Source organism: Podarcis melisellensis (genome assembly GCF_964234715.1).
Source record: "Podarcis melisellensis genome assembly, chromosome: 16".
NCBI classification, from domain to species: Eukaryota; Metazoa; Chordata; class Lepidosauria; order Squamata; family Lacertidae; genus Podarcis; species Podarcis melisellensis.
Window position 1 is genome coordinate 30,343,366 of NC_138533.1, and position 25,404 is coordinate 30,368,769.

At 47.5% G+C, this 25,404-nt stretch overlaps 1 protein-coding gene across 13 annotated transcripts in view; it reads right to left on the reverse strand.

The window, feature by feature from the left end:
• ARVCF (ARVCF delta catenin family member) overlaps positions 1 to 25,404 on the reverse strand; it is a 601,392-nt gene that overhangs the window by 163,216 nt on the left and 412,772 nt on the right. For all 13 annotated transcript variants that reach the window (XM_081893277.1, XM_081893282.1, XM_081893281.1 and 10 more), the window contains one exon: positions 17,374 to 17,532. In XM_081893277.1, coding sequence (XP_081749403.1) covers positions 17,374 to 17,532 — 159 coding nt within the window. The remainder of the gene's footprint in view (positions 1 to 17,373; positions 17,533 to 25,404) is intronic.

Consider the following 25,404-nt stretch of genomic DNA (forward strand, 5'->3'; position numbering starts at 1 on the left):
CGTTATTAACCTGAAACTGTTCTTAACCTGAAGTACCACTTTAGCTAATGGGTCCTTCCGCTGCTGTGGTGCTGAGATTTCTATTCTCATCCTGAAGCAAAGTTCTTAACCCAAGGTACTATTTCTGGGTTAGCGGAGTCTGTAACCTGAAGCGTCTGTAACTTGAAGCGTCAGTAACCCGAGGTACCACTGTACTGAGCTAGACGTAATGGTCTGTCTTGGTAAATAGCAGCTCCCTGTGTCTATAAGATCATACAGGCCCTGCTGCACACGGACAAAGGTCTGTCCAGCTTCCAGTTTTCCACAGTCGCCCACTAGACAGAGGCCACTTGGAAACCCACAAAGAGAAAATGAAAGCAGCAGCCTAGCAGGTAAAAAAGGTAAAGGATCCCTGGATGGTTAAGTCCAGTCAAAGGTGACTATGGGGTTGTGGCACTCATCTTACTTTCAGGCCGAGGGAGCCGGCGTTTGTTCACAGACAGCTTTCTGGGTCATGTGGCCAGTAGGACTAAACTGCTTCTGGAGCAATGGGACACCGTGACGGAAACCAGAGTGAACGGAAACGCGGTTTACCTTCCTGCCACAGCGGTATCTACTTGTGCTGGCATGCTTTCGAACTGCTAGGTTGGCACGGCTGGGACAGAGAAATGGGAGCTCACTCCATTGCGGGAATTTGAACCGCCGACCTTCTGATCAACAAGCCCAAGAGTCTTGGCGGTTTAGACCACAGCGCCACCTGCAAACTACCTCTGGAGCTGGAGGCACCATATAACCATCCGAACAGGTGACCATTGAGAGAGTTACTCTCCAAAGGATAAACTTAAAGGTGCACGGTAAGCTTTTCTTACTGGAATGAAGAGCAACTGGAGAAGGAAAAAACTGGAGGGAGAAAGATCCACCCCCCAAAAGCAACAACAATGTAAGAAGATAGCAAATTCAGACCACTGTTCCACCTACTTCTGCCTTCTTGACACTGACTGGCAGCAGTTATCCAGGTTTTTAGACTGGGTTTTCTCCCAGCCTGCCTGGAGATGCTGCAAACCTGGGACTTTTGCATGTGAGGTAGATACTCTGCCACTGAGCTGCGACCCTTTTGTAGGTGCCAGCCATCTGCAATGCCTTCTCTCCCTGCCACATTCTCTGGGCTGGTGTTCAAAGCAATGGGAGAGCCAATCCCAGATCTCCAGTGCCTTGTCCATATTGGTTATCAGATGGTGGAGAGCAGTGTTACGTCACTTCCTTGCATCACTAATATAATGCAACTTTTGCAAGCAAATTCCTCTAATGCAATGCATGTTATTTTCAATAATTAAAGGTAATAATGGCATGCATTTCATGCACAATTCACCCTAATATGCTCTTTTCTCGCTGCGAGAAGCCAAGTTACAGGGAACCAGGCAAAGGGCCTTCTCGGTAGTGGCACCTGCCCTGTGGAATGCCCTCCCACCAGATGTCAAAGAGAAAAACGACTACCAGACTTTTAGAAGACATCTGAAGGTAGCCCTGTTTAGGGAAGCTTTTAATATTTAATAGATTATTGTATTTTAATATTCTGTTCGAAGCCGCCCAGACTGGCTGGGGAAACCCAGCCAGATGGGCAGGGTATAAATTTATTATTATTATTAATATTATTATTATTAATTTCTTTCGGCACATGTTACCAGACTGGAGAATTGCATTACAAAATTCAGAGCAGTGCGAATTTCAAAGGATGGCTGCGTTTCTGTTCATGTATTGTTTTGGAAACCCTTCATTGTGAACTGAGCCAACTTTCTCCCCTAGCCCTAGTTATGACTCAATTGAGACTAGAAGTTTGGAGACAAGCAACAGCAGACATAATTATAAAAGCTGATCTATCCCAAGGGCAATCTTTTGTGTCTCCTGCCTTCATGTCTCTAGTAGAGATTGGCTTAGAACATAAGACAAGCCCTGCTAGATGAGGCCAATGGCCCATCTAGTCTAGCATCCTGATCTTACGATGCCTGGCCAGCCAGCCAGATACCTATGAGAAGCTGCAAGTAGGGTCTAAGAGCAACAGGAATTCTCCCCATTTGGTATCCCTAAGCAAAGGTCAAGGGACCCCTGACCATTAGGTCCAGTCGTGGCCGACTCTGGGGTTGCAGCGCTCATCTCGCTTTATTGGCCGAGGGAGCCAGCGTACAGCTTCTGGGTCATGTGGCCAGCATGACTAAGCCGCTTCTGGCGAACCAGAGCGGCGCACAGAAATGCCGTTTAACTTCCCGCTGGAGCGGTACCTATTTATCTACTTGCACTTGATGTGCTTTCGAACTGCTAGGTTGGCAGGAGCAGGGACCGAGCAACGGGAGTTCACCCTGTCATGGGGATTCAAATTGCCAATCTTCTGGTCAGCAAGTCCTAGGCTCTGTGGTTTAACCCACAGTGCCACCCGCGTCCCTTTTGGTATCCCTAGAAAGTGGTATCTCCTGCAACAGTGCCACAGAGCATAACTGTAATGTACTGAGTTGATCCAAAATGCAGCAGTCTGATTGGTCCTACAACAATAGGATTCAGAATGAGGCAGTCTGATTGGCCCTAGAACAATAGGATACAGAATGCAGCAGTCTGATTGGTCCTAGAACAATAGGACCCAGAATACAGCAGTCTGATTGGTCCACAGGAGCCACCCAATCCAGCTCCAGGTGGAAGTGAATCCGCAACCTGATTGGCCTACAGGAGAATCCCGGAATTAGCCAATCACATGGGGCCCATTGTGTAAATAATGTATATAAAGCAGACAGTTCGGGGAAACTTCCATTCCTCACCACTATGAGCTGAATAAAGAGCGTGAAATCCACACTCGACTCCGAGTGTATTTCAATAACCATCATGGCTAGTAGCCATGGATGACCTAATCCTTCACAATTTCATCCAAGTTGGTGGACACCAGTACTTCTCGTGGGAGCAAATTCCATAGTTCAAATATGTGCAGTGTGAAGAAGCAATTTCTCTCGCCTGTCCCAAAGTGTCCAACATTCATTTTCCTTGGCTTGAGTCTCAAAGTAGCTTTTTTTTTTTTTTTACTCCTCGACTACAAAACGTTTCATTGTCCCACCAAGGGTGGGAGTAGAAAATTCCACAGGGCTTTACAGTAGCAATAACAAGTACTTTTTATTTTTATTTTTTTACCGCACAATACTTAGCCACTATCCATGCTGGAGGTTTGTCCATAAAAGGAGCAAAACACAGCTATTTTAATTTCTTCTCCATTCAAGAGATTATATTAGCTTCCACGAGCCGAGAAGAAGCCAAGAATCTTGAAAAAGGAGATTAAATGCTCTTTTATGAGCTCCCACCCCCGTCCCTTTGACAAACGACAGCTTTACAAATCAACATGCGTTTGAAAACGCAACGAGCGTCGGTCCATCTGCGGTCCGAATCTTAAGATCAGTGCTCAGCTGGTAAATCTGCGCATGGTGTGCTCAGTGGTTCGGAAGTTAAAAGCGAAGGGGAGGGGGGAAGAGGCATTTGTGACCTAAAGCGACTGATTAAAAAAATATCGATCAGGCAACAGATTAGCCAAGTCGCGGCCGAATGAAAAAAGAATTAAAAACATGAAATAATTAGAGCATGCTGTTTTTAGAGCAAGCTACAAAACATATGTCCTCGGCTCCCATATTGTGTTGACAGAGGAACAAGCCGAGCATCTTTCTCCTCAAGACATGTGCAAGCAAATGATACTCTTGCCTAATGAGGTCCCGCAAAGTCCATAAAAAGCTGCAAGTCAAGATCCCCCGCCGGAGGAATAATTAAGCCACTCCGTGAGCCAAGCTCTCATTGCACCAGCACCAACAGTGTCTCCACTACCCTAAGATCTACAAAGGACTAGCTGTGCCCCAAGGGGGTTTCGTCAGCAATTATGCTTTCCTCGGCAGCGCCAGTCTGCCTTTTCTTTTAACTGTTTCGGGATAAATTATACCGAGGAGCGAGAGCCACACCTAGGACAGCCGTGGCAGATTCACGGATCTGGAATGTTGGTCACATTTCAAACGTAGCATTTTTAGGTCAGCAACGAGGTCAAGAAAGAGAACAGGTTGTGGGTTAGGAGAAAAGGCTTATGCCATGGGTAGCAAACTAAGGCCCGGGGGCCGGATCTGGCCCAATCGCTTTCTCAATCCGGCCCACGGACGGTCCGGGAATCAGTGTGTTTATACATGAGTAGAATGTGTCCTTTTATTTAAAATGCATCTCTGAGTTATTTGTGGGGCATAGGAATTCGTTCATTTCCTCCCAAAAAATATAGTCCGGCCCCCCACAAGGTCTTAGGGACAGTGGACTGGCCCCCTGATGAAAAAGTTTGCTGACCCCTGGCCTATGCATTCCATTTCCTTGACTGTTAATTCCTGCATTGTAGTTGAGCTTTCACAAGACGCAAATTCCAGAAACCAAACGGAAAACTGTACATGTTTCGCACTCATTTCCATGTTGTTACCTGTTGCATCGCCTTATGCCATACATTCCCACTCGGCCACTTTGATCTGTGAAACTGGCTCAGTTACAAGCGCCACTTAATACCCAATCCATCTTTTAGTGTGGTAGCGTTTACACTTTGGAATTCCCTGCCTATTGACATCAGGCTGGCACCTTCCCTGTACTCTTTTTGGCACCTTCAAAAAACATTTTTGGAAAGACAACCCAGATATGTAGAATGTGGACATGTCTTTTTTTTAGTTTCTCGCCAATTTTAAGGTTTTAAAAAACGTTTTAAATACAGTCGTACCTTGGAAGCCGAATGCCTTCACTCCCAAACAAATCGGCTCTCGAATAATCGAAATCCAGAAGTAAATGTTCCATTTTTCGAACAATTTTCAGAAGCCAAATGTTCGGCGCAGCTTCCACTTGGCTGCAGGAGTAGTAGCACCGTGCTTTGGTTTCCGAACTGTTCTGGGAGTTGAACGGACTCCCGGAACACATTCTGTTCGAAAGCCAAGGTACCACTGTAGTTGTTTTCAATTCTTGTTGCTGATAATTTTATTGTTTTTATTCTCTTTGCAAACTGCTTTGAGGGTTTTTCTTCCAGGCGGCGTATAAATTTTATGCAATTAAATAAATACGTACATAGATTTTTATTCCAGGAAAAGAACCGTTTGCAGCCTCCTTGACCTGGAAAATCGCAGGAGTAAAACAATGAAAACTGGGGAGGTGTATCAGCATATAACTCTCTCCTGCTGTTTTCATGGGTGAATCATAGAGAGGCAGAAGCACACATGGGTGGAAAGGCAGCAGTGCTCAAGAGTTTCAGACAAGGAGATTTCCCCCAGCCCTGTCTGGGGCTGTTGTGGATTGACAGCTAAGCACCTTCTGCATGCAAAGTGGATGCTCCAACCATTAAGCAACACATCTTCCTCCCTGCTCCTGGTCTGGGCTTAGATGAGTGATATACCGTATTTTTCGCTGTATAAGACACACCTAGTTTTAGAGGAGGAGAAAAAGAAAATATATATTCTCTCCCTCTCTGCACAATGCCTCTCCAGCAAAGCGGGAGGAAAAATGGAAGGGGCTCCGTTTTTCCTCCTGCTTTCCCTTTCTGCGCCGCGCCTCTCCAGCGAAGTGAAGTCAGAACAGCAAGAGGGATCGCTGCACAGCGAAAGCAGCAATCCCTCTTGCTGTTCTGGCTTCTGGGGTAGCCATGTGTGGCGATCACACAGGGCCCCCGGACATTTGACGGTCCATTGACCCTGTGCCACCACTGCAATTGCTTTTTCCGCTGCCACCACCCCATATCTCACGGGGACACACGGAGTCCAGTCAGTTGTTAACATTAACAAATAATCAAGTTTATTTTTAAATGCCAGAACCAGCTTATGGTTTCAGTTAGTTTTTCTTGACAGTTTCTTAATCTTAGTTTCTTACTGACCTATCTGTTCTTAACAACTTTAAACTGATTATTCCAACTTTCTATCTGACTCCAGCTGACAATTCCTCTCACTCTCTCACAACGCAACTCGACCAACCCACTGCCTATTCCTCCCTCTTCCTTCTCCAATTCCCAAACCTCAACTGACTTTCAAAACCTCCCACTCTAACTTTTACTCCTCCCTTGCATTCCCACTGGCCAATCACATCACACTCATTTAACCCTTTCCTTATGACCCACCTAGGAGGCAAACATCACACGATGCCAAGCCTCTTCAGGGCAGGGGGGGTGTTCCTCCCATTGCCCTGAAGAGGCTTCACGCAGCTATCCCTGAAGCCAGGAGAGCAAGAGGGTTCAGTACGCACCAATCTCTCTCGCTCTCCTGGCTTCAGGGATAGCTGCGCAGCCTGCAATTCGCTCCATAAGAGAAACACACACATTTCCCCTGACTTTTTAGGAGGGGGAAGTGCGTCTTATAGAGCAAAAAAATACGGTATTCAGAACTACATATTCTCTTCATCTTGGGTTCCGTGATGGTGGAAAGGCAGGAAACAAACGCAGGAAAATAGCTCAAAGGGGGCGAGAGCTCTACCATTGCAAAGGAGTAACCAGTCAAGTTCTTTGACGGGCTTTTCATCATTTACTCAGAATACAGATGGCCTCCTGGAGCGGGCAGACTGTGCCCACACCAGCTGTTCCCCATGAAATGCCCTGGAAACAGTTGCTACCAGTCAAATCGCATCCCAGAACCATCCCTCATTGGGGCTCCAGTTTTTGTTAACTTTCCCTTGCAAGAAAAGGCCGTTTCTCCTTCCTAGGAGACAGAACCCTCCTGTTCAACGATAATCTGCAAAATGCCAGGCTGGTTAATAAATCCACTTCAACAACATCTCTGGAATCTCACAAGGTGCATTTTGCAGGGACTTCCCTGGGCGAAACTCATCTAATCACATTTTTTAAAGAGGGTTTGCTTTAATCGTTTCGCTTGCTTGGCAAACAACTGCATCAACAATCTGTGTGGTCAAGCGACTGAAATATTTGGGATGATTATAAAACTCTGCAGCCCCCAAATGCTGGTGTGTGTGTGTTTGTTGTTTTTTTAAAAAAGTAATTTTTATTACATTTTCAATTTTTTGTAATCACAATATCCATACATAAATCAATAAGCTCAAAACATCGCTCTAACCGAGCATCGAGCTCCTCCCGCCCCTCTTCCTGACTTCCATACATATTTACTTTATTCTTAGGATTTCTATAACCACTTTTGTACCTTCTCTCTTATTTTTATATTTCCCCTTACTAAATATAAATCAGTTCCTTATATTGTCATTACAAAACATTTCAACTCAAAGCTACAAACGTTTTCAGATGTTTACAATATTGTTTCATATACAGATTTACTTCGGGTTGAAGTTGCTTCCGGTTGAGCATTTTTGGGTTGTGCTCCGCGGCGACCCGGAATTAACGGAACGTGTAACTTCCAGGTTTCGCCACTCGCGCAGACGCTCAAAATGGCATCACGCGCATGCGCGGAAGTGGCGAATCACGACCCACACATGCACAGACACGGGTTGCGTTTACTTCAGGATGCGAACGGGGCTCTGGAACGGATCCCGTTCATATCCAGAGGTACCACTGTATAATATAAATTTGCTCCAGTCCTTTTGAAACAGTTTGTCACACTGATTCCGGATCTTCCCCGTCAGCTTTGCTAGCTCGACGTATTCGACCATCTTAGTCCGCCAATCTTCCAATGTGTGTGTGTTGTGTTTGAGTCCTTAGTTCATTGGCAGAGCACCTGCCATTCATTCAGAAAATCCCAAATTCAAGTTGTGGCATCTCGATATGATACGATATATCTTTATTGTCATTGTCCCTTGCGGAACAATGAAATTGAAAAACTACATAAAACTATATAAAAACTACATAAAACTACCACGAAACTACATAAAACTACATAAAAACTACATAAAACATTCAAAAACCCCTAAAAACTCTAAAACCCCATTTTAAAATACACTATACTACAGAGACCCCTTATGCTGCGTTTAGAACCAGAATTGCATTAGCGTAGAAACTGGAAGTCTGCAAGGCTGGAAAAAGAGTCCCTGCCTGGTACCGCAAAGAGCAACTGCCTGTCAGTGTAGACAGTATTGGGCTAGTATTGAACAATGGTCCAACTCATGTTATTCCTCAATCACAGGGGGTAGGACTAGATGACCCCTGGGGTGCCTTCCATCTCTACAATTCTGTGATTCTGTGTTCCTATAAGAGCCTTTTGTCTTGCCCCAAAGTTCTTCAGCTACCTGAGTTGCCCTTTGGTACCCCCACCATCCAGGTATGGTTCATTTTGAGGTTTTTTAGGGTGGGAATTTCACCTACTGCAACTTCTTTCACTCTCATCAGAGACATAATTACAAAAGAAAATATATCTTTAAAGAAAAATGATATATCTGCTTGTAACTGGCTAGGCCACATGGGTGGCACTGTGGGTTAAACCACAGAGCCTAGAACCTGCCGATCAGAAGGTCGGCGATTCGAATCCCCGTGATGGGGTGAGCTCCTGTTGCTTGGTCCCTGCTCCTGCCAACCTAGAGGTTCGAAAGCACGTCAAAGTGCAAGTAGATAAATAGGTACCACTCTGGCGGGAAGGTAAATGGTGTTTCCGTGCGCTGCTCTGGTTCGCCAAAAGCGGCTTAGTCATGCTGGCCACATGACCGGAAGCTGTACGCCGGCTCCCTTGGCCAATAAAGTGAGATGAGCGCCGCAACCCCAGAGTTGGTCATGACTGGACCTAATGGTCAGGGGTCCCTTTACCTTTACCTTTATTTCATAATTATAATAATCTTATTATTTATATGCTGCCCATCTGACTGGGTTGCCACCTTTTGGTTCCAGCAAATGCAAACCACGAAAGTGGAAAGTTCAATAATATAGCACAGTTTCAAACCACAAATTAAAAACGTTCAAAATGTCACCAACAACTAACCAATTGACAATAAACCATTGAAAAATACAGTTCCAGCCACCACAACAAACACGTATTCTGTAAAATAATATAAATTAAAGGTTTTTCAAACATCTTCAAAGCTGTTTTGAAGGCCAAAATGGACAGGGCCCCACTCTAACCACTACCATTTGGCACCCAGAAGGGAAGGTGATTCTTGGGGTGCAAAAAGTTCCCCACCCCTGAAATAAACAGATAATATAAACCAGGCTTCCTCAACCTCGGCCCTCCAGATGTTTTTGGCCTACAACTCCCATGATTCCTAGCGAGCAGAACCAGTGGTCAGGGATGATGGGAATTGTAGTCTCAAAACATCTGGAGGGCCAAGGTTGAGGAAGCCTGATATAAATGCTCTCCACACCTACCTTCCTGGTCTGAACCACTGAGATGATTGAGTGGGTATGCCACTTAGACAATATAACACCGCTCCTGAAAGACCTACATTGGCTCCCAAGCACAATTCAAAACGTTGGTGCTGACCTTTAAAGCCCTAAACGGCCTCAGCCCTGTATAACTGAAGGAGCGTCTCCACTCCCATCGTTCAGCCCGGACACTGAGGTCCAGCTCTGAGGGTCTTCTGGTAGTTCCCTCACTGCGAGAAGTGAGGTTGCAGGGAACCAGGCAGAGGGCCTTCTCAGTAGTGGCGCCCATCATGTGGAACACCCTCCTATCAGATGTCAAGGAAATAAACAACTATCTGACTTTTAGAAGACATCTGAAGGGAGCCCTGTTTAGGGAGGTTTTTAATGTTTGATGTTTTATTGTGCTTTTAATTCTGTTGGGAACTGCCCAGAGTGGCTGGGAAAACCCAACCAGATGGGCTGGGTTTAAAAAAATTATTATTGTTATTATTATTATTATTATTATTACTCAACCTTCATTTCTTCAAGTGCATGGAACACAAACATGAATGCCAAACAAGACTGAACCAATTTCTTCTCTGCTCAAATGAAGCCATCAGACTCTTAGTAGGATGTATGGTTAGGTAAGAAAGACGGGTGGCGTCCCCCCCCCCACTCCTTTTAAAGCTTGAGATGACTTACCGTAAATAATTTATAGAAACTTCCAAAACTGGAACAAGTTTCTCTCTCTCTCTCTCCCCACCCCAAATTGTGTCATAAAACAGAAAATAAGTAAGGAGAAAGCACTCAAGTATAAAAGCATTTTGACATTTCCAAGAGCTTACTTTTGACATATAGACTGTAAAATTACCAGGCCGAAAAGGTATAAGCCATTACCTTGTTAACAGGAGGCTATGAAAGAACATACCCTTTAGAAGACTATGAAATGGGGAGGTCAAGCTTCTCTCCCAAATGTCCACTTACGCTGAAAGTGGTGGTGCTTTTCTGAGAGAGGCCAAGGAAGGCGGCTTCCTACGGAAATCTGAATGAGGTGGGCAACTGTGGTTTGAGGGGCAGAACCATTGCTTGCCTTCACCAAGACTAGCGGCCTGATCCGAAGGTGGGTGGATGAATCATGGTTCCTCCAGACCACCAGTATTTTGCATCTGAAATTCAGGAGCATACCGGAAATATAGTAAAGGTAAAGGGGCCCCTGACCATTAGGTCCAGTTGTGACCGACTCTGGGGTTGCAGCGCTCATCTCACTTTATTGGCTGAGGGAGCCGGCTTCTCAGCTGAGGGAGTACAGCTTCTGGGCTATGTGGCCAGCATGACTAAGCCGCTTCTGGCGAACCAGAGCAGCGCACGGAAACTCCGTTTATCTTCCCGCCTGAGCGGTACCTATTTATCTACTTGCACTTTGACGTGCTTTCGAACTGCTAGGTTGGCAGGAGCAGGGACCAAGCAACGGAAGCTCACCCCGTCGCAGGGATTCGAACCGCCGACCTTCTGATCAGCAAGCCCTAGGCTCAGTGGTTTAACCCACAGCGCCACCCGCATCCCACCAGAAATATAGCTTTGTGCAAATAAAGCCGTCCAACAACTTTAATACACTTTGAAGAATGAAGAGTGTCAAAAATCGGACTCAAAAGTGCTGGATGAACTAGCAGGAAGGTGTGTAAACAGTCTGTAAGCAATTTTGAGATGAAGATTCGATAAAGACCAGGGATAATCTAACCCCCATGTAAGATTGTGTCACAGTCAGGTTCACCGACGATCGAAGTCCCGGCTGGGGACGTCAGGACCGGGGGCAAGATGGCGGGGTGGGACCAGGAATGGGAGTCCAGAAGCCAGGAGTCAGAAAGCCAAGAGTCTGAGAGTCAGAGAGCTGGGAGTCAAGAAGCCAAGGGTCCGAGGGTCAGGAAGCAAGGAGTCACAAAGTCAGGGGTCCGAGGATCAAGAAGCAAGGAGTCACGAAGTCAGGGAACAAGGATCAAGAAGCAAGGAGTCAAGGGCAGCAAGGCAGGGAATGTGTTGCTCTCAGTGGCGTAGTGTGTGTTGTCAGCACCTGGGGCATGGCAAGTAATTTGCGCCCCCTAACCCGGTAGGGGCAGAGAGCTGCGAGTGCGAGCGCGCCCCCACAGATGTTGCGCCCGGTGTGGCCGCCCCCCTGCACCCCCACGCTACGCCACTGGTTGCTGTGGCAAAGAGCTGGAGGGAAAATGCTGGCCTAATATCCCTTCCTGGCTCTTGCCACCAGGTGCTGTGAGTTACCAATCGGCCTCACCTGTGTGGTTGTGCCTTGCCTCTTCAGAACAAACTTAGGAAGGCCCCAGTCCTATTGGTCACAGGGTCTGGCTCCTGCACACACACCTGACAGATCGGTGCAAGCAAATGAGGATGAAGGCTCAATAAATAGGTCATCTCGAGGGGAGACCCCCTATATTTCAAGGGATTGCCTGCACCCCTATTAGCCTTCCCACATTCCGAGATCTGCTTCGCAGACCTGACTTGTTCACAGTATTCTTTGGAGGAATCCATAGGTGCTTCAAATCGATGTGACCTCAGCCACGATCTGACCTGGGCAGGTACTTCCAGGTGCTTCCTTCTCCTCCTGAGTTGCCTCACATGCAGGTACTTTTGCAGTAGCCCTGAAGCTCTTGCCTGGCTCACTGAATCCTTTCCTAATGTGGCCCTGGAGGAGGTGAGGTGTGTGATCTGAAAGCCAGCCATGAGCCCAGGTAAGGATTCCCAGTCTTAGGGCAAGGGTGTCCAGACTGAATGGCACTATGAAGCCACTGGAAGTCTGGAAATCAAATTGTTGGGGGGGGGCGAGGGTCCTGACTCCTTTGCTCCTCCTCTGAGTAGACCTCTGGGCAAAGGCTGAGCACAAATACCTTGCATGCATTTGAGAAAGAACAGGCCCAGGAGGGGGAGAGATTCATTATGTTCACTGCAGCAAAGGCAGATCATGATAAAGAGATAGAAGAGTGAGAGAGTGTAAGAGACATATTTCAGAAAGAGCAGATTTCATCAGACACCTTTTTATGCAGAGAATCCCCAGCCCTTAAAAACAACCAGCCAAGCAACCAACCACAGGCTCCTTTTAATCAGCCACAGTATTAGTCTGTGGAAGGGAGGCGGGGAAGGTAAACGGTTTGTGCCTTCCCTGTCCAAGGTGACCTTCATTGTTTTAACATGCTAAAATGTTTGGCTTTCAAGAGCGATTGCGAAGATTTGCGAGTGGTACCTCTGAAAGAGCCCTTTGTGCTTTGAATGATACTTATGCAGGGTCCTAGCTGGCGCGGTACATTAGATGAAAGGAGCAAAACAGGAGCTTGGAAAAGCAATTATTCACAGAAGCGCTCTCTCTCTCTCTCTCTCTCTCTCTCTCTCTCTCTCTCTGTGTGTGTGTGTGTTGTGTGTACACTCTCTCTCTCTTTCTCTCTCACACACACCCCATATGGGGGAAGGCCTGTCCTTGCAACTCAATGACATTTGTCAGGTTTACGAAACAGGATTAAGGCAGTGGTGGGTAGTGCCCATTGCAAAAGGGGCATGGCTCAGTGTTAGAGTACCCGCCCTTGCATGCAGATGGCCCCAAATTCAATCTCCAGCACCTCCAGCAAGGGCTGGGAGAGATTCCCCTATCCAAAACCCCAAAGAGCTGCTGCCAGTCAGTGCAAGGCAATACAGAACTAGGTGGACCAATGGTCTGACTCAGTAGAAGGCAGCTTCCTGTGTCTTAAGGCAGCAGTTCTCAACCTGTGGGTTCCCAGATGTTGTTGGACTACAACTCCCATCATCCATGAGCTCTGGCCTTGCTAGCTAGGGGTGATGGGAGTTGTAGTTCAACAACATCTGGGGACCCCCAGGTTGAGAAAGGCTGTCTTAAGGAAAGGCCAGTTCTCAGTGACAGAGAACCAATTTTTTCATGCAGAAGGCACCAGATTCAGTGCCCGTCATCTGCAGGTAGGAAGAGGAGATAAACTCCAACAGTACAATGTGGCTGTTGAGTGTGCAGCCTTTAATGCAAGGATGTTTCTGGGCTAAAACTCCCCTCGCCTCTAACCAACGGACCAGGCTGGCTGCAGCTGATGGAAACTGGAGGGTCACAGGCTCCCCATCCTTCGTCTACGCTCAGACGCAGCAACTCTGCAGAGTCTCTACCGGGCATCTTCCATCGCCAAGGATTGAACCTGCAATGCATGTGTGCTCCACCACTGAGCTCTGGGCCCCTCCGGGATAGGATGCTCGCCTTTGTTTTGAATGATTTCCCAGCTCCCTTGCTGGGAAAAAGATACCAGGTATCATATACATTTCTCTTCCAACCGCAAATATGTTTCTTATCAGTGGTATGACTATTCTGGGCAAACTCTGTCATCCGTGTGCCTGTCTTTCTTTATCTAACAGTTAGCGTGCGGCGGAGGCCCCTGCTAGTTCCATGAAGCACAATGCCCATTAAAGTGCAATCCTCCATCTTATCTCCCTGCAAGGCTTATGTTGCAGCCTCGGCAAACACGGCACCTCGGATCTGATCCTCCCTCTCTCCTTTTCACTTTCTAAGGAGGAGCTGGCAGGGGCTGATGCATTAGGGTAAATAAAGTGTTGCCCCTCCAACCCCCACCTGCTTGCTTTTGTACCTGCAAGGAGTCCAGGAGGTTACACTGGCTGCCAGCTTCCTCCTCCTGAATCTCCTTGTTGCCCCTGTACAACCCAAGAGGAAGGAGGATGGGGACAAAAGCAGTTAGGTGGCTCGCCTGCCATTGGCTCTGGCACCACCTACCATTGGGGCTCCAAGGGGCACCAGCTGCCCCCCCCATCTGCCTCACCAAGTCTAATCTCTGCCATGATTCACACATCTAATCCCCCCTCTCCCCGCAAAATAAAACACCGTATTTTTCGCTCTATAAGACGCACCCACCCATAAGACGCACCTAGTTTTTAGAGGAGGAAAACAAGGGGGAAAAAATTCTGAATCAAATGTTGTTGAAGAGGCTATCCCTGAAGCCAGAACAGCAAGAGGGATTGCTGCGCACCAATCCCTCTTGCTGTTCTGGCTTCAGGGTTAGCTGAGCAGCCTGCATTCGCTCCATAAGATGCACACACATTTCCCCTTACTTTTTAGGAGGAAAAAAGTGCATCTTATAGAGCGAAAAATATGGTATGTTTGAAATAGTCAGAAAAGGTTTGTCAGATCCACAGCTGTGCAAAAACGGGGAAACAGGACCTTGCCTGTTAGTCCAGGCAAGGCTATTAGTCCAGTTAGTCTAGTGCTGTCTACTCTGACTGGCAACAGGGACAGGTTCCTCTGATCATCCTGTTTATTTTACTGGCAGATGCAGGTGATGGAACCTGGCCCCTTGTACCAGCAACCTATGCACTCCACCAAACTATAGTAAAGGTAAAGGGACCCCTGACCATTAGGTCCAGTCGTGGCCGACTCTGGGGTTGCGGCGCTCATCTCATTTATTGGCTGAGGGAGCCAGCGTACAGCTTCCGGGTCACGTGGCCAGCATGACTAAGCCGCTTCCGGCAAACCAGAGCAGCACCTATTTATCTACTTGCACTTTGACGTGCTTTTGAACTGCTAGGTTGACAGAAGCAGGGACTGAGCAACGGGAGCTCACCCCGTCGCGGGGATTCGAACTGCCGACCTTTGGATCGGCAAACCCTAGGCTCTGTGGTTTAATCCACAGCACCACCCGCATCCCTATTGTTCCTCCGATAACTATCCAAGGAACACTTGGCGATGATATACGCAATTTACCTTTAGCTTTTGACAGGCTCTGGGAACCAGCCCAGCACCCAGTGGCATCCCAGGCAGGAGGGTCAAAAACCCTCAAATAAAAGTGAATTCTCAAGCGCTCTAGAGCAAGGAAAGCCCAGTTATGTGGAGGTTTCTGTTCTGTTTTCAGAACAGGAACGTTTCTGTTTCCCCCCTGGTCACCTGCCTGAGCTGTCTGCATTTTGCTTTTTTTTGGCTTATTAAATCCAGGGGCAGGGAACTTTTTCTCCACCTTGAGGGCCACATACCCATCTGGGCAATCTTCCCAGGGCCACACGCCAATGACGGCCATGGCCAGAGGCCAAAGCATGTGGTGAATGCATGTAACAGTTCACCCTCGTACAGCAGGCCAGCTTCTACATACCCTTGCACAACTCCTCTCAAAACAAAATAAAAAAAATTCCTTCCAGTAGCACCTTAGAAACCAACTAAGTTTGTTATTGGTATGAGCTTTCGTGTGCATGCACACTTCTTCAGATAACAAACTTAGTTGGTCTCTAAAAAATGAGCAAAAAAAATGAGAGGCACAAATACAAGATGGGTGACACCTGGCTTGAGAGCAGTACATGTGAACAGGATCTAGGAGTCTTGGTTGACCACAAACTTGACATGAGCCAACAGTGTGACGCGGCAGCTAAAAAAGCCAATGCAATAGGAGTATAGCATCTAGATCAAGGGAATCAATAGGAGTATGGCATCTAGATCAAGGGAAGTAATAGTGCCACTGTATTCTGCTCTGGTCAGACCTCACCTGGAGTACTGTGTCCTGTTCTGGGCACCACAGTTCAAGAAGGACACTGACAAACTGGAACGTGTCCAAAGGAGGGCAACCAAAATGGTCAAAGGCCTGGAAACGATGCCTTATGAGGAATGGCTAAGGGAGCTGGGCATGTTTAGCCTGGAGAAGAGGAGGTTAAGGGGTGATATGATAGCCATGTTCAAATATATAAAAGGATGTCACACAGAGGATGGGGAAAGGTTGTTTTCTGCTGCTCCAGAGAAGCGGACACGGAGCAATGGATCCAAACTACAAGAAAGAAGATTCCACCTAAACGTTAGGAAGAACTTCCTGACAGTAAGAGCTGTTCGACAGTGGAATTTGCTGCCAAGGAGTGTGGTGGAGTCTCCTTCTTTGGAGGTCTTTAAGCAGAGGCTTGACAACCATATGTCAGGAGTGCTCTGATGGTGTTTCCTGCTTGGCAGGGGGTTGGACTCGATGGCCCTTGTGGTCTCTTCCAACTCTATGATTCTAAGGTGCTACTGGAAGGATTTTTTTTTATTTTGTTTCAACTATGGCAGACCAACATGGCTACCTACCTGTAACTAGAACACCCCTCTCTGTTGCACACCCAGGGAAGCTGGAGGCATTCTCAGGGCCCACGAACACCTCCCAGCCAGGCATAGATGTTCAGAGTGCCAAGGGGTGCTGGGGAAGGGGGTTACCTGGGGAGGGCTCCAAGGGCCAGATGAAGAGATGGAGGGCCGCATTTTCTCCCCCCTCCCATGCAGATCTGCAGCTCTTCAACGCCTACGCTCCAGAAGCTTCAGATCAATATATCTACAAGGTGCCTAGGGAACAACTTGCACCTTAATATCCGCAAGACAAAGGAGATGGTGTTGGACTTTTGGAGGAAGAGAGGAGAACTAGCCCCACTGTACATCGGGGAGGGCTGTGTGGAGAGGATCTCCTCCTTTAAATTCCTAGGAGTTTATCTCAGGGAAGACCTTACTTGGAAAATAAATACAACCCAGGTGGTTAAGAAAGCCCAACAGAGACTCCATCTCCTCAGAGCATTGCAGAAGAACGATGTCAATCAACATCTGATGATCTCCTTCTACCGGTCCACAATAGAAAGTGTCCTTTCATACTGCATCACGGTGCGGTACGCTGGTTTAACATCAACTGATAGGAAGTGCCAACAGGGGGTGGTGAATACAGCACAAGATATTATGGGCTGTCCCATGAATCTGCTGGATGAAATAGCGGACGGACGTTGCCTCAGGAGAGTGAGGAAAATTCTCAGGGATGATTCACACCCTGGCCGGCACTTTCTTGATCTCCTGCCCTCAGGCAGAAGATACAGAAGCATGAATAGTGGCACCAACAGGCTGTTAGGCTGCTGAATGAAAAGATAACTACAGGGCAACTGACTTTCGGGTTTGGTGGGTGTGCTTCAGTAAACGAGGGGGAGAGCTGAGTGGTGGGTGCTCGCGTAATCTCACTGTATGCAAGTTGTACAAGTGACAATAAAGTATTTAAATCAAACCACAACAAACCCTAGATAAAACTGCGCTCCTTTCACCTCTCCACACCCTCTTGAGAGGTCTTGGCAGAGAAAAGGCCCAAGCCGATGGTTCCTACCTTGGTCTCGGTTCTCCTCGTGGTCCCGTCTTCTGAAGTCACAATGGAAACGTGGGACGTCGGGGTTCCAGGGTCTTCCTCCACGGTTACAGTCTCCTCTACCATTTCCTGGGGCTCCTGCATCATTGCTATGGACGTCTGGTTGCTGGGGCTTTGCTCCTAGAGAATAAAGGACAAGTTGTGTCAATGCTGGGACAGAACTGGGTCAAATGTATGTTGGAAGTGTAAAGAAAAAGAAGGGACATTTTACCATATGCGGTAGGAATGTGGAGAAATTAAAAAATTCTGGGAAATGATATATAATGAGTTGAAGAAAATGTTTTAATTAACATTTGTAAAAACAAACAAACAGATTGTTAGGGATTGTATGTAGGAAAAGACCTGCCAAGGAAAATAAAGAATTTATTTATGTATGCGACAACAGTGGCAAGAGTCTTAATAGCGTAAGGATGGAAGAATGAGGAAACCCCGACAAATGAACAATGGCAAGAGAAATTGATGGATTATGCAGAACTGGCGAAACTGACATACAAACTGTGAGACAAGGACAACTGTGACTTTAAAGAAGAATGGGAACTTTTTACAAACAACTTAAAAAAACAAAACAAAATGAACTGGACTCCTTGGCAGGTTTTGAATAAATGTACACAAATTTATTGACTGTTGATATAATAGATAGACAATTTAAGGATCTTTACAATTTGACAATATGCAGAGAACAACATGTGCTGAAAAATCAGAGGGAGGAACGGAGGGAAATCTTGGGGGGGAGGGAGGGTTCTTTTTTGGGGAGGGGGAAAATTGGGGAAATGATGAAGATGATATGTTATGATAATTTGTTATAGTGAAAATATTTTTTTAAAAATGCTGGGACAGAACTGGATGCCACAACTGCACAGAAACACCCACATGCAGGTAAGACTCAGGTGCCTCCTCGACCTTCAAAGACCCCTTTTGTGCTCCCCACGTTCACACCGATTCGGCAGCAACCTCTGTGGACCCTCCTGATCAATTGAGTCGTTCCTGTTAAATGCTCCACCCCAGCCATCCCATCATCACGCTTAAGCTCCTGTACTGAATTAGGCATGTTGTGTCTCCCCTAGCAAGGAAGGCATTCTGGTCACATGGCAAACTCGCGCTGCCTCTTCAGTATGGAGTTTGTGCCATCACAACCCAATAATTAAATCAGGGGTGCATCGACAGGATCTGGCGAAGGACAAGGGAGGATGGTCCCTGGCCGCGCCGCGGTTTAAATTTCCAGTGGCCATGCTTCCCGTCAGTGCTGATTTGACCACAGGGCCTGCCCCGGGCAGGGCCCCAGCCAGTGCCAGTGACTTGGCCGGGCAGTGGCAAGGTGGGGGCCGATCTGCGCCCCCAGCCGGATCACTGCAGGGCCCAATGCCCGGTCACAACGCCGCCCACCAGAAAACGTGAGCAGACTTACAGGTACACTACTTTTAAATCTACAGAAAAGACATATCACGGGGAGACTGACTCCACTATCCGTCACATAGAAGCACAGAGCAGGAAGAATAAAAACAAGGCATACCGAATTTTTCGCTCTATAAGACGCACCAGACAATAAGACGCACCTAGTTTTTGGAGGAGGAAAACAAGAAAAAAATATATTCTGAATCTCAGAAGCCAGAACAGCAAGAGGGATCACTGCGCAGTGAAAGCAGCATTCCCTTTTGCTGTTCTGGCTTCTGGGATAGCTGCGCAGCCTGCATTCGCTCCATAAGATGCACACACATTTCCCCTTACTTTTTAGGAGGGAAAAAGTGAGTCTTATAGAGCAAAAAATACGGTAATTCCGATTCACTTAAAAATTAATTGCAATCGGCTGGTTTAATTTTGTTCATTTAATTATGGCAATAGCTTTACTTTCTTCTGTAGCACTTGATTGTAAACATAAATCACTATACATTATAGTTAAGACAGTGGGGAGGAAAGGAACTGAACTGAACAGAAAAGAGGGTCAGCTTGCCTGCAGAGGCCACCCTGCAGATGCTCTAAATAACACCGGTAAGTGGAGTTCATTCAAAGGTGTCATTTATTACCTATTTACAAAAGGCCATTTCTACATATTTAAAAGCTATTTGCTGCTCACAACAAGCTGACCAGTTCTTATTTAAAGCGTCTGTAAGTAAGGAATGGGCTGCCTTGAACGTTGCTCGTTGGGCTCAGCCCTCCACAACTGATGAGCCAAGTGCAGAAAACTGAGTCTGAAGGAGCTTGTCCAGGTATACGCTGAGCTACTATGTGGCCAACCAAGCTTTGCAGCCAAAAATGCAAGCTACATATAAAAGAATGAAGGCACCAGAGTCCACTAGCTGAGCTATCCTAGTGGTTCAGCGAGGAAAGAGTTGCCGCTTAACTCCAAGCCAGGACACTGGATCCGTCTCTCTCAGTATTGTCTACCATGACTGGCATTGTCTTTCTAGGGTATGAGGGAGGAATCACTCCCAGCCCTACCGGGAGACGTGAGAAATTGAATCTGGGGCCTTCTGCATAAAAGGCAGATGATCTAATACTGTGGTACCTGGGGTTAATAACTTAATTCGTTCTGGAGGTCTGTTCTTAACCTGAAACTGTTCTTAACCTGAGGTACTACTTTAGCTAATGGGGGCCTCCCGCTGCCGCCACATGATTTCTGTTCTCATCTTGAAGCAAAGTTCTTAACCCGAGGTACTATTTCTGGGTTAGCGGAGTCTGTAACCTGAAGTGTCTGTAACTTGAAGCGTCCGTAACCCAAGGTACCACTGTACTGAGTTACAGCCCTTCTCCAGTTGAATCCAGTCGAAGACAAGTATGGGGTTGCGGCGCCCATCTTGCTTTCAGGCTGAGGGAGCCAGCGTTTGTCCACAGAAAGCTTTACGGGTCATGTGGCCAGCAGGACTAAACCGCTTCTGGTGCAATGGAAAACCGTGACGGAAACCAGAGTACACGGAAATGCCATTTACCGGTAGCTTCCTGTTGCAGCGGTACCTATTGATCTACTTGCACTGGTGTGCTTTCAAACTGCAGGCTGGCAGGAGCTGGGACAGAGCAACGGGAGCTCACACCTTCATGGGGACTTGAACCACCAACCTTCTGATCGGCAAGCCCAAGAGGCTCAGAGGTTTAGACCACAGTGCCACCCACGTCCCTTTTACCTTCCCTTCGTCTATCCTGTGCTAGGTTAAGGGTCTAAACAAGGACAGCCCCTATCACTGAAATTTGTTGTGTTATTTCCTTCCTGGAACAGGTATCTCATAAGCTAGAAGTATCTAAAGGACTGAGCTCTAATGATAGATATCTATTTCCCCCCATATGACATGATTATATTTCTTATATGAATATGGAGGCACACGGTTGCTCAGCGCCACCAGAATATGCAAACGTCTAAGACTTTGCAGAACCTTTATTCTCAATAATGGATGGAACTTGCAGGTGGAGAAGACTTTTGTTTTTACATATCTTTGTTATTTCGCAAAGGGAATCTTTGTATGAGTCAAGGCTCAGTGGTTTAGACCAGAGCTCCACCCGCGTTCATCTATAGACCAGTATTGGCTACACTGACAGGAAGCTCTCCAGGATTTCAGACAAAGTTTTCCTGGAGATGCAACGGAACCTGGGTCCTTGTGCATTCAAAGCAGACGTTCTGTTCACTAGATATCATCTTCTTGATAACTTTCACGAGTGTTTGATAACGTCCTTCATTCCTCGATGCTCTGCCGTTATATTCCCAGACAGATCCCCACCTCGTCCCTCATTTTGCAGCCCTGCGGGGTTAAGAGGTAAGGCCTATCCATTGTTGTGCAGCAGCAGCAGCAACAACAAAGTTGTCTGTTTGCGCAGCCGAACAGCTTTGAATGCTCTTTGTTAAAGCACATGGGAAGAAAATGCTCTTCTTAATCCTCACGTGGTTTTTCAAAACTCCTTTGAGACAAAACCGGCTAAGGTGCCCTTGTTCCGGACAGTTTTATTTACAGCTACAGACTGACATTTTGGAAGAATACTGAGTGTCGCAATTAAGGGCTTTGGAGTTTAACCCTGCAGGCAGTTTTAGCTCCCAGTCAGCTCAAACAATAAGCCCAGTCACAAAGCCTTCCCAACCTTCTTCAATAGGCGCTGCCCTGTTTAAACCGGGACGCACACAAAGTCATCCCTTCTTTTAATGAGGCCTGTTCTGTCTCCTTACCTGCCCCCTGGAATCGGAAATTGGACAGGAAGGAAAATAACAATCCGTTAAAATGTGGCTTCTTCATCGTCAAATCTTGGCACACCGCTATCTTAGCTGAAGACAGTGGCGCCTAAAAAATGTCACCGAAAGAACCTGCAAATGCGGACGGGGGACGGACGGACCTGAACACCTGTCAGCTCCAGATTCCGACCAGGAAAGGAAGAGGATCCTGTTTGTTCAGCTATGCTGCTCACAGTGGCGTAGCGTGGGTTATCAGCACCCGGGGCAAGTAATTTGCGCCCCCTAACCCATGGATTTGCGCCCCCTAACCCGTGGATTTCCCTAACCCCCAGATGTTGCACCCGGTATGGCCGGCCCCCCCTGCACCCCCCACGCTACGCCACTGGCTGCTCACACAACTCTTTCCAACTGAAAAATGGGATTTTGACCCCTCAACCATTTCACTGCTCCGTTCATTTTTGTTATTTAAACCCAGCATTCCTTTTCAGAATTCATTTCTGAAAATCGCATTTGCTTTGTATCTGTTGTGCTCACATTCCCCCTTTTAAAAAAAACACAAAGGTTTCTCTTCCTGCACAGCAACTATTGCATATTTGTTATTATTTCCTGCCTCTCCACCAGGGGTGGAAGAAGGGGGGTGCAGTTGGGGCAGGTGTCCCCACTGAGGGGGGTGACAAAATGTCGGGCGGCACTCACCTGCAGCACGCCTGAGCCACGCGTCTTTCCTGGGAGTGACGCAGTGGCTTGGGAATCCGCAGGCTCTGCGCTGCCCCAAACGGTCCGCCCGCCGCCTCACCCTCAGCTGCAGGGCGGCTGAGTGGGAGGAGGCAGGCAGACTGACTCCTCAGAGGCCCCAGCAGAGAATCCTGCCCCGGCTCACCCCGCCCCCGTGGCCAGCTGGCCCCACCTGCCGCCCCAGGTGCCCAATCGGCTTGCCCCGCCGCTGCTCCGCACCTCCCACTTCCAGTCTCTTTCTTTCCTAAAGTACAGTCCTGGCTCCCCCTCAAAGAATCCTGGGATGTATAGCTTGTTAAGGATGCTGAGAGCTGTTCATAGAACCCACATTATTCCCCTTACAGTACAGTACCCAGAGTGGTTCAGTGGCCAATCCCTTCCCCCAGGGAAATTCTGGGAATTGTTGCTGTCACGGTCTGGTGCACGGGTGATCGAAGTTCCGGCAGGGGACGTCAGGACCGGGGGCAAGATGGTGGGGTGGGAGCAGCAACGGGGGTCCAGAAGCCAGGAAGCCAAGAGTCCAAGGGTCAGAGAGCCGGGAGTCAAGAAGTCAAGGGTCCGAGGGTCAGGAAGCAAGGAGTCAAACGCAGCAAGGCAGGGAACGTGTTACTGTGGCAAAGAGCCGAAGGGAAATGCTGGCCTTATATCCCTTCCCGGCTCTTGCCACCAGGTGCTGTGAGTTATCAATTGGCCTCACCTGTGCGGCCACGCCTTGCCTCTTCAGAACAAACTTAGGACGGCCCCAGTCCTGCAAAGTCCTATTGGTCACAGGGCCTGGCTCCTGCACACACACCTGATATTGCTCTGTGTGGAGAATAGGGTTCTCCTACCAACTCTCAATATTCGCTTGATGCAATGGTGCCTAAATTCCTAGCAAACTTCCCTGCAGGCATCATCTAACCTCCAGAAGGGCTGTGGCTTAGTGGAGGAGGAGGTGCTCCTCAGGGAGAAGGTCCCAGTTTCAATCCCTGGAATCTCCAGGTACGGTTGGGAATGTCTGAAATCCTGAGAGCTGCTACTAGTTTGTGTGTCAGGAGTCCAAGTTCCCAGCTTGATAAGACAGTAAGTGTAGATAATTAAAAAGCAGGATTTATTGCAAAAACAAACAAATAGCTTCAGACGGCTCTAACAAAGCATCATTACTCAAGATGACCCTTCTTAAGAGTCTTTCCGGTGTCGACAGAAGAAATTGAACTTACAACCCTTACATCTCTGGTTTTGCTTCCTATCTATCAGCCCTCCCATTCGCTGACTCCTCAGACGTAGTGGGACAGTCTCAACCTCTTCCTGCTCCAAGAGGCTGTTATTTGCTCCTGTGTGTGCTTCCGGTGAGCTTTGGCTGTGTTTGAGCCTCCTCTCAGCTACAGCCTTATCAGCCAGCCCATCAAGGTCAGAAGGAGCTGCAGTCTGCAGCTGCCGGCTTTCCCCTGTCGAGAAGCTGCTTTCTGCAGCTGGCTGCAAACCTTCTCTTGGAGCTGGCTCATTCATGACACTGTGTGAGCAGAGCTGAGCTAAATGGCTCTATAAGGCCACTTTCCTATTTTCCTCCCTTCAAAACTTTGTGCAAACAAATCAGGACAAGTGCCCAAGAAACAGGCAATCTGAAAGTGGCCACTATATTTTTTAGTTACTTATTGTGTTTATATCCCACCATTTTCCTCCTGCCATGGAGCTCAGGGTGGCATACACTGGTTCTCCTTTAATTCCCACATCAACCCTGTGAGGTAGGTTAGGTTGAGAGACAGTCACTGGCCCAAGGTCACCCAGTCATGGCCGAGTGAGGATTCGAACCCAGGTCTCCCAGGTCCTAGCCCAACACTTTAACCATTACACCACACAGGCTCTCCAATGCATTTCATGTCCTGAAATTTCATGTCTTGCCGACACCACCACGAAGCATCCTCCCAATTTTCTGGAATACGAGAGCTCTGGATATCTCATTATATTACAGATGCTAATGTCTTTCAAATCAGGGTTCATTCTGAGGCGTACTGGACAGGGAATCTTTTCATCCTTTGCTCTAAATCCCTCTGCAGTAAAACTGTTTTGTGACAATAAACCCAGGGAGACTAACAGGAGGGAAAGGAATATTTTCCTGCTCTTTTCATGCACTTTTTGTGACACACACACTCTCTCTCTCTCTCTGCTCCCCACCCCACCCCCAAAAGAAAATCCAGCGTGTTTAGAATGAAAATAAAATTCACACTTTGTATTCAGGCTTGCCTGTGGGCAAAGCAAATCTTTAAAGCCTGGCACTGAGACATAAGCATCCTGCAAAACTGGAGCATGCTGGTTTTAAATGAGCACTGGTGAGCTAGTGTTTTATCCAGCGACTGCCTTGGAAATGTGAGTCCCGAGAGCTTTTTGGGGACGGATCTGCATTCCTAAAGTAGCTCACTATCCGTTGGAAGAGATGGTCTCCCGTCAAAAAAATAAAAATATTTTTTGGGGGGAAGATTAAATTCCTGCTTGGCTCGCTATGCAGATGTCACAGTTTCAAGAGCAAATTTCCAGGCGGAGTTGGGATGGCACTGCTATCTTACTGCTATTTGAGGTAACCAGAATATCCTGCCTTAGGCCATATCTGCACCATACATTTGAATCAGTTTCGTACGATTTCAAGCAGCTACGGGAGCCGTAGTTTGTTGAAGGCAATGGAAGTTGTTAGGAGATCCCTGTCTGCCTTGCAGAAAGACAACTTTCAAAGTGCTGACTGGAAGGACAGATCCTGAAGCTGAGGCTCCAATACTTTGGCCCCCTCATGAGAAGAGAAGACTCCCTGGAAAAGACCCTGATGTTGGGAAAGATGGAGGGCACAAGGAGAAGGGGACGGCAGAGGACGAGATGGTTGGACAGTGTTCTTGAAGCTACCAGCATGAGTCTGACCAAACTGCGGGAGGCAGTGGAAGACAGGAGTGCCTGGCATGCTCTGGTCCATGGGGTCACGAAGAGTCGGACACGACTAAATAACTAAACAACAACAGCAGCAGCAACAACAACAATCAATCAAACAAACAAACAATCCCTCTTCTCTGAAGATTCTGAAAACTGCAGGCCCTCCAAGTGTCCCTAGATTCCAGGGGCAGTCCCAGATTTACAGAAGCCATCTG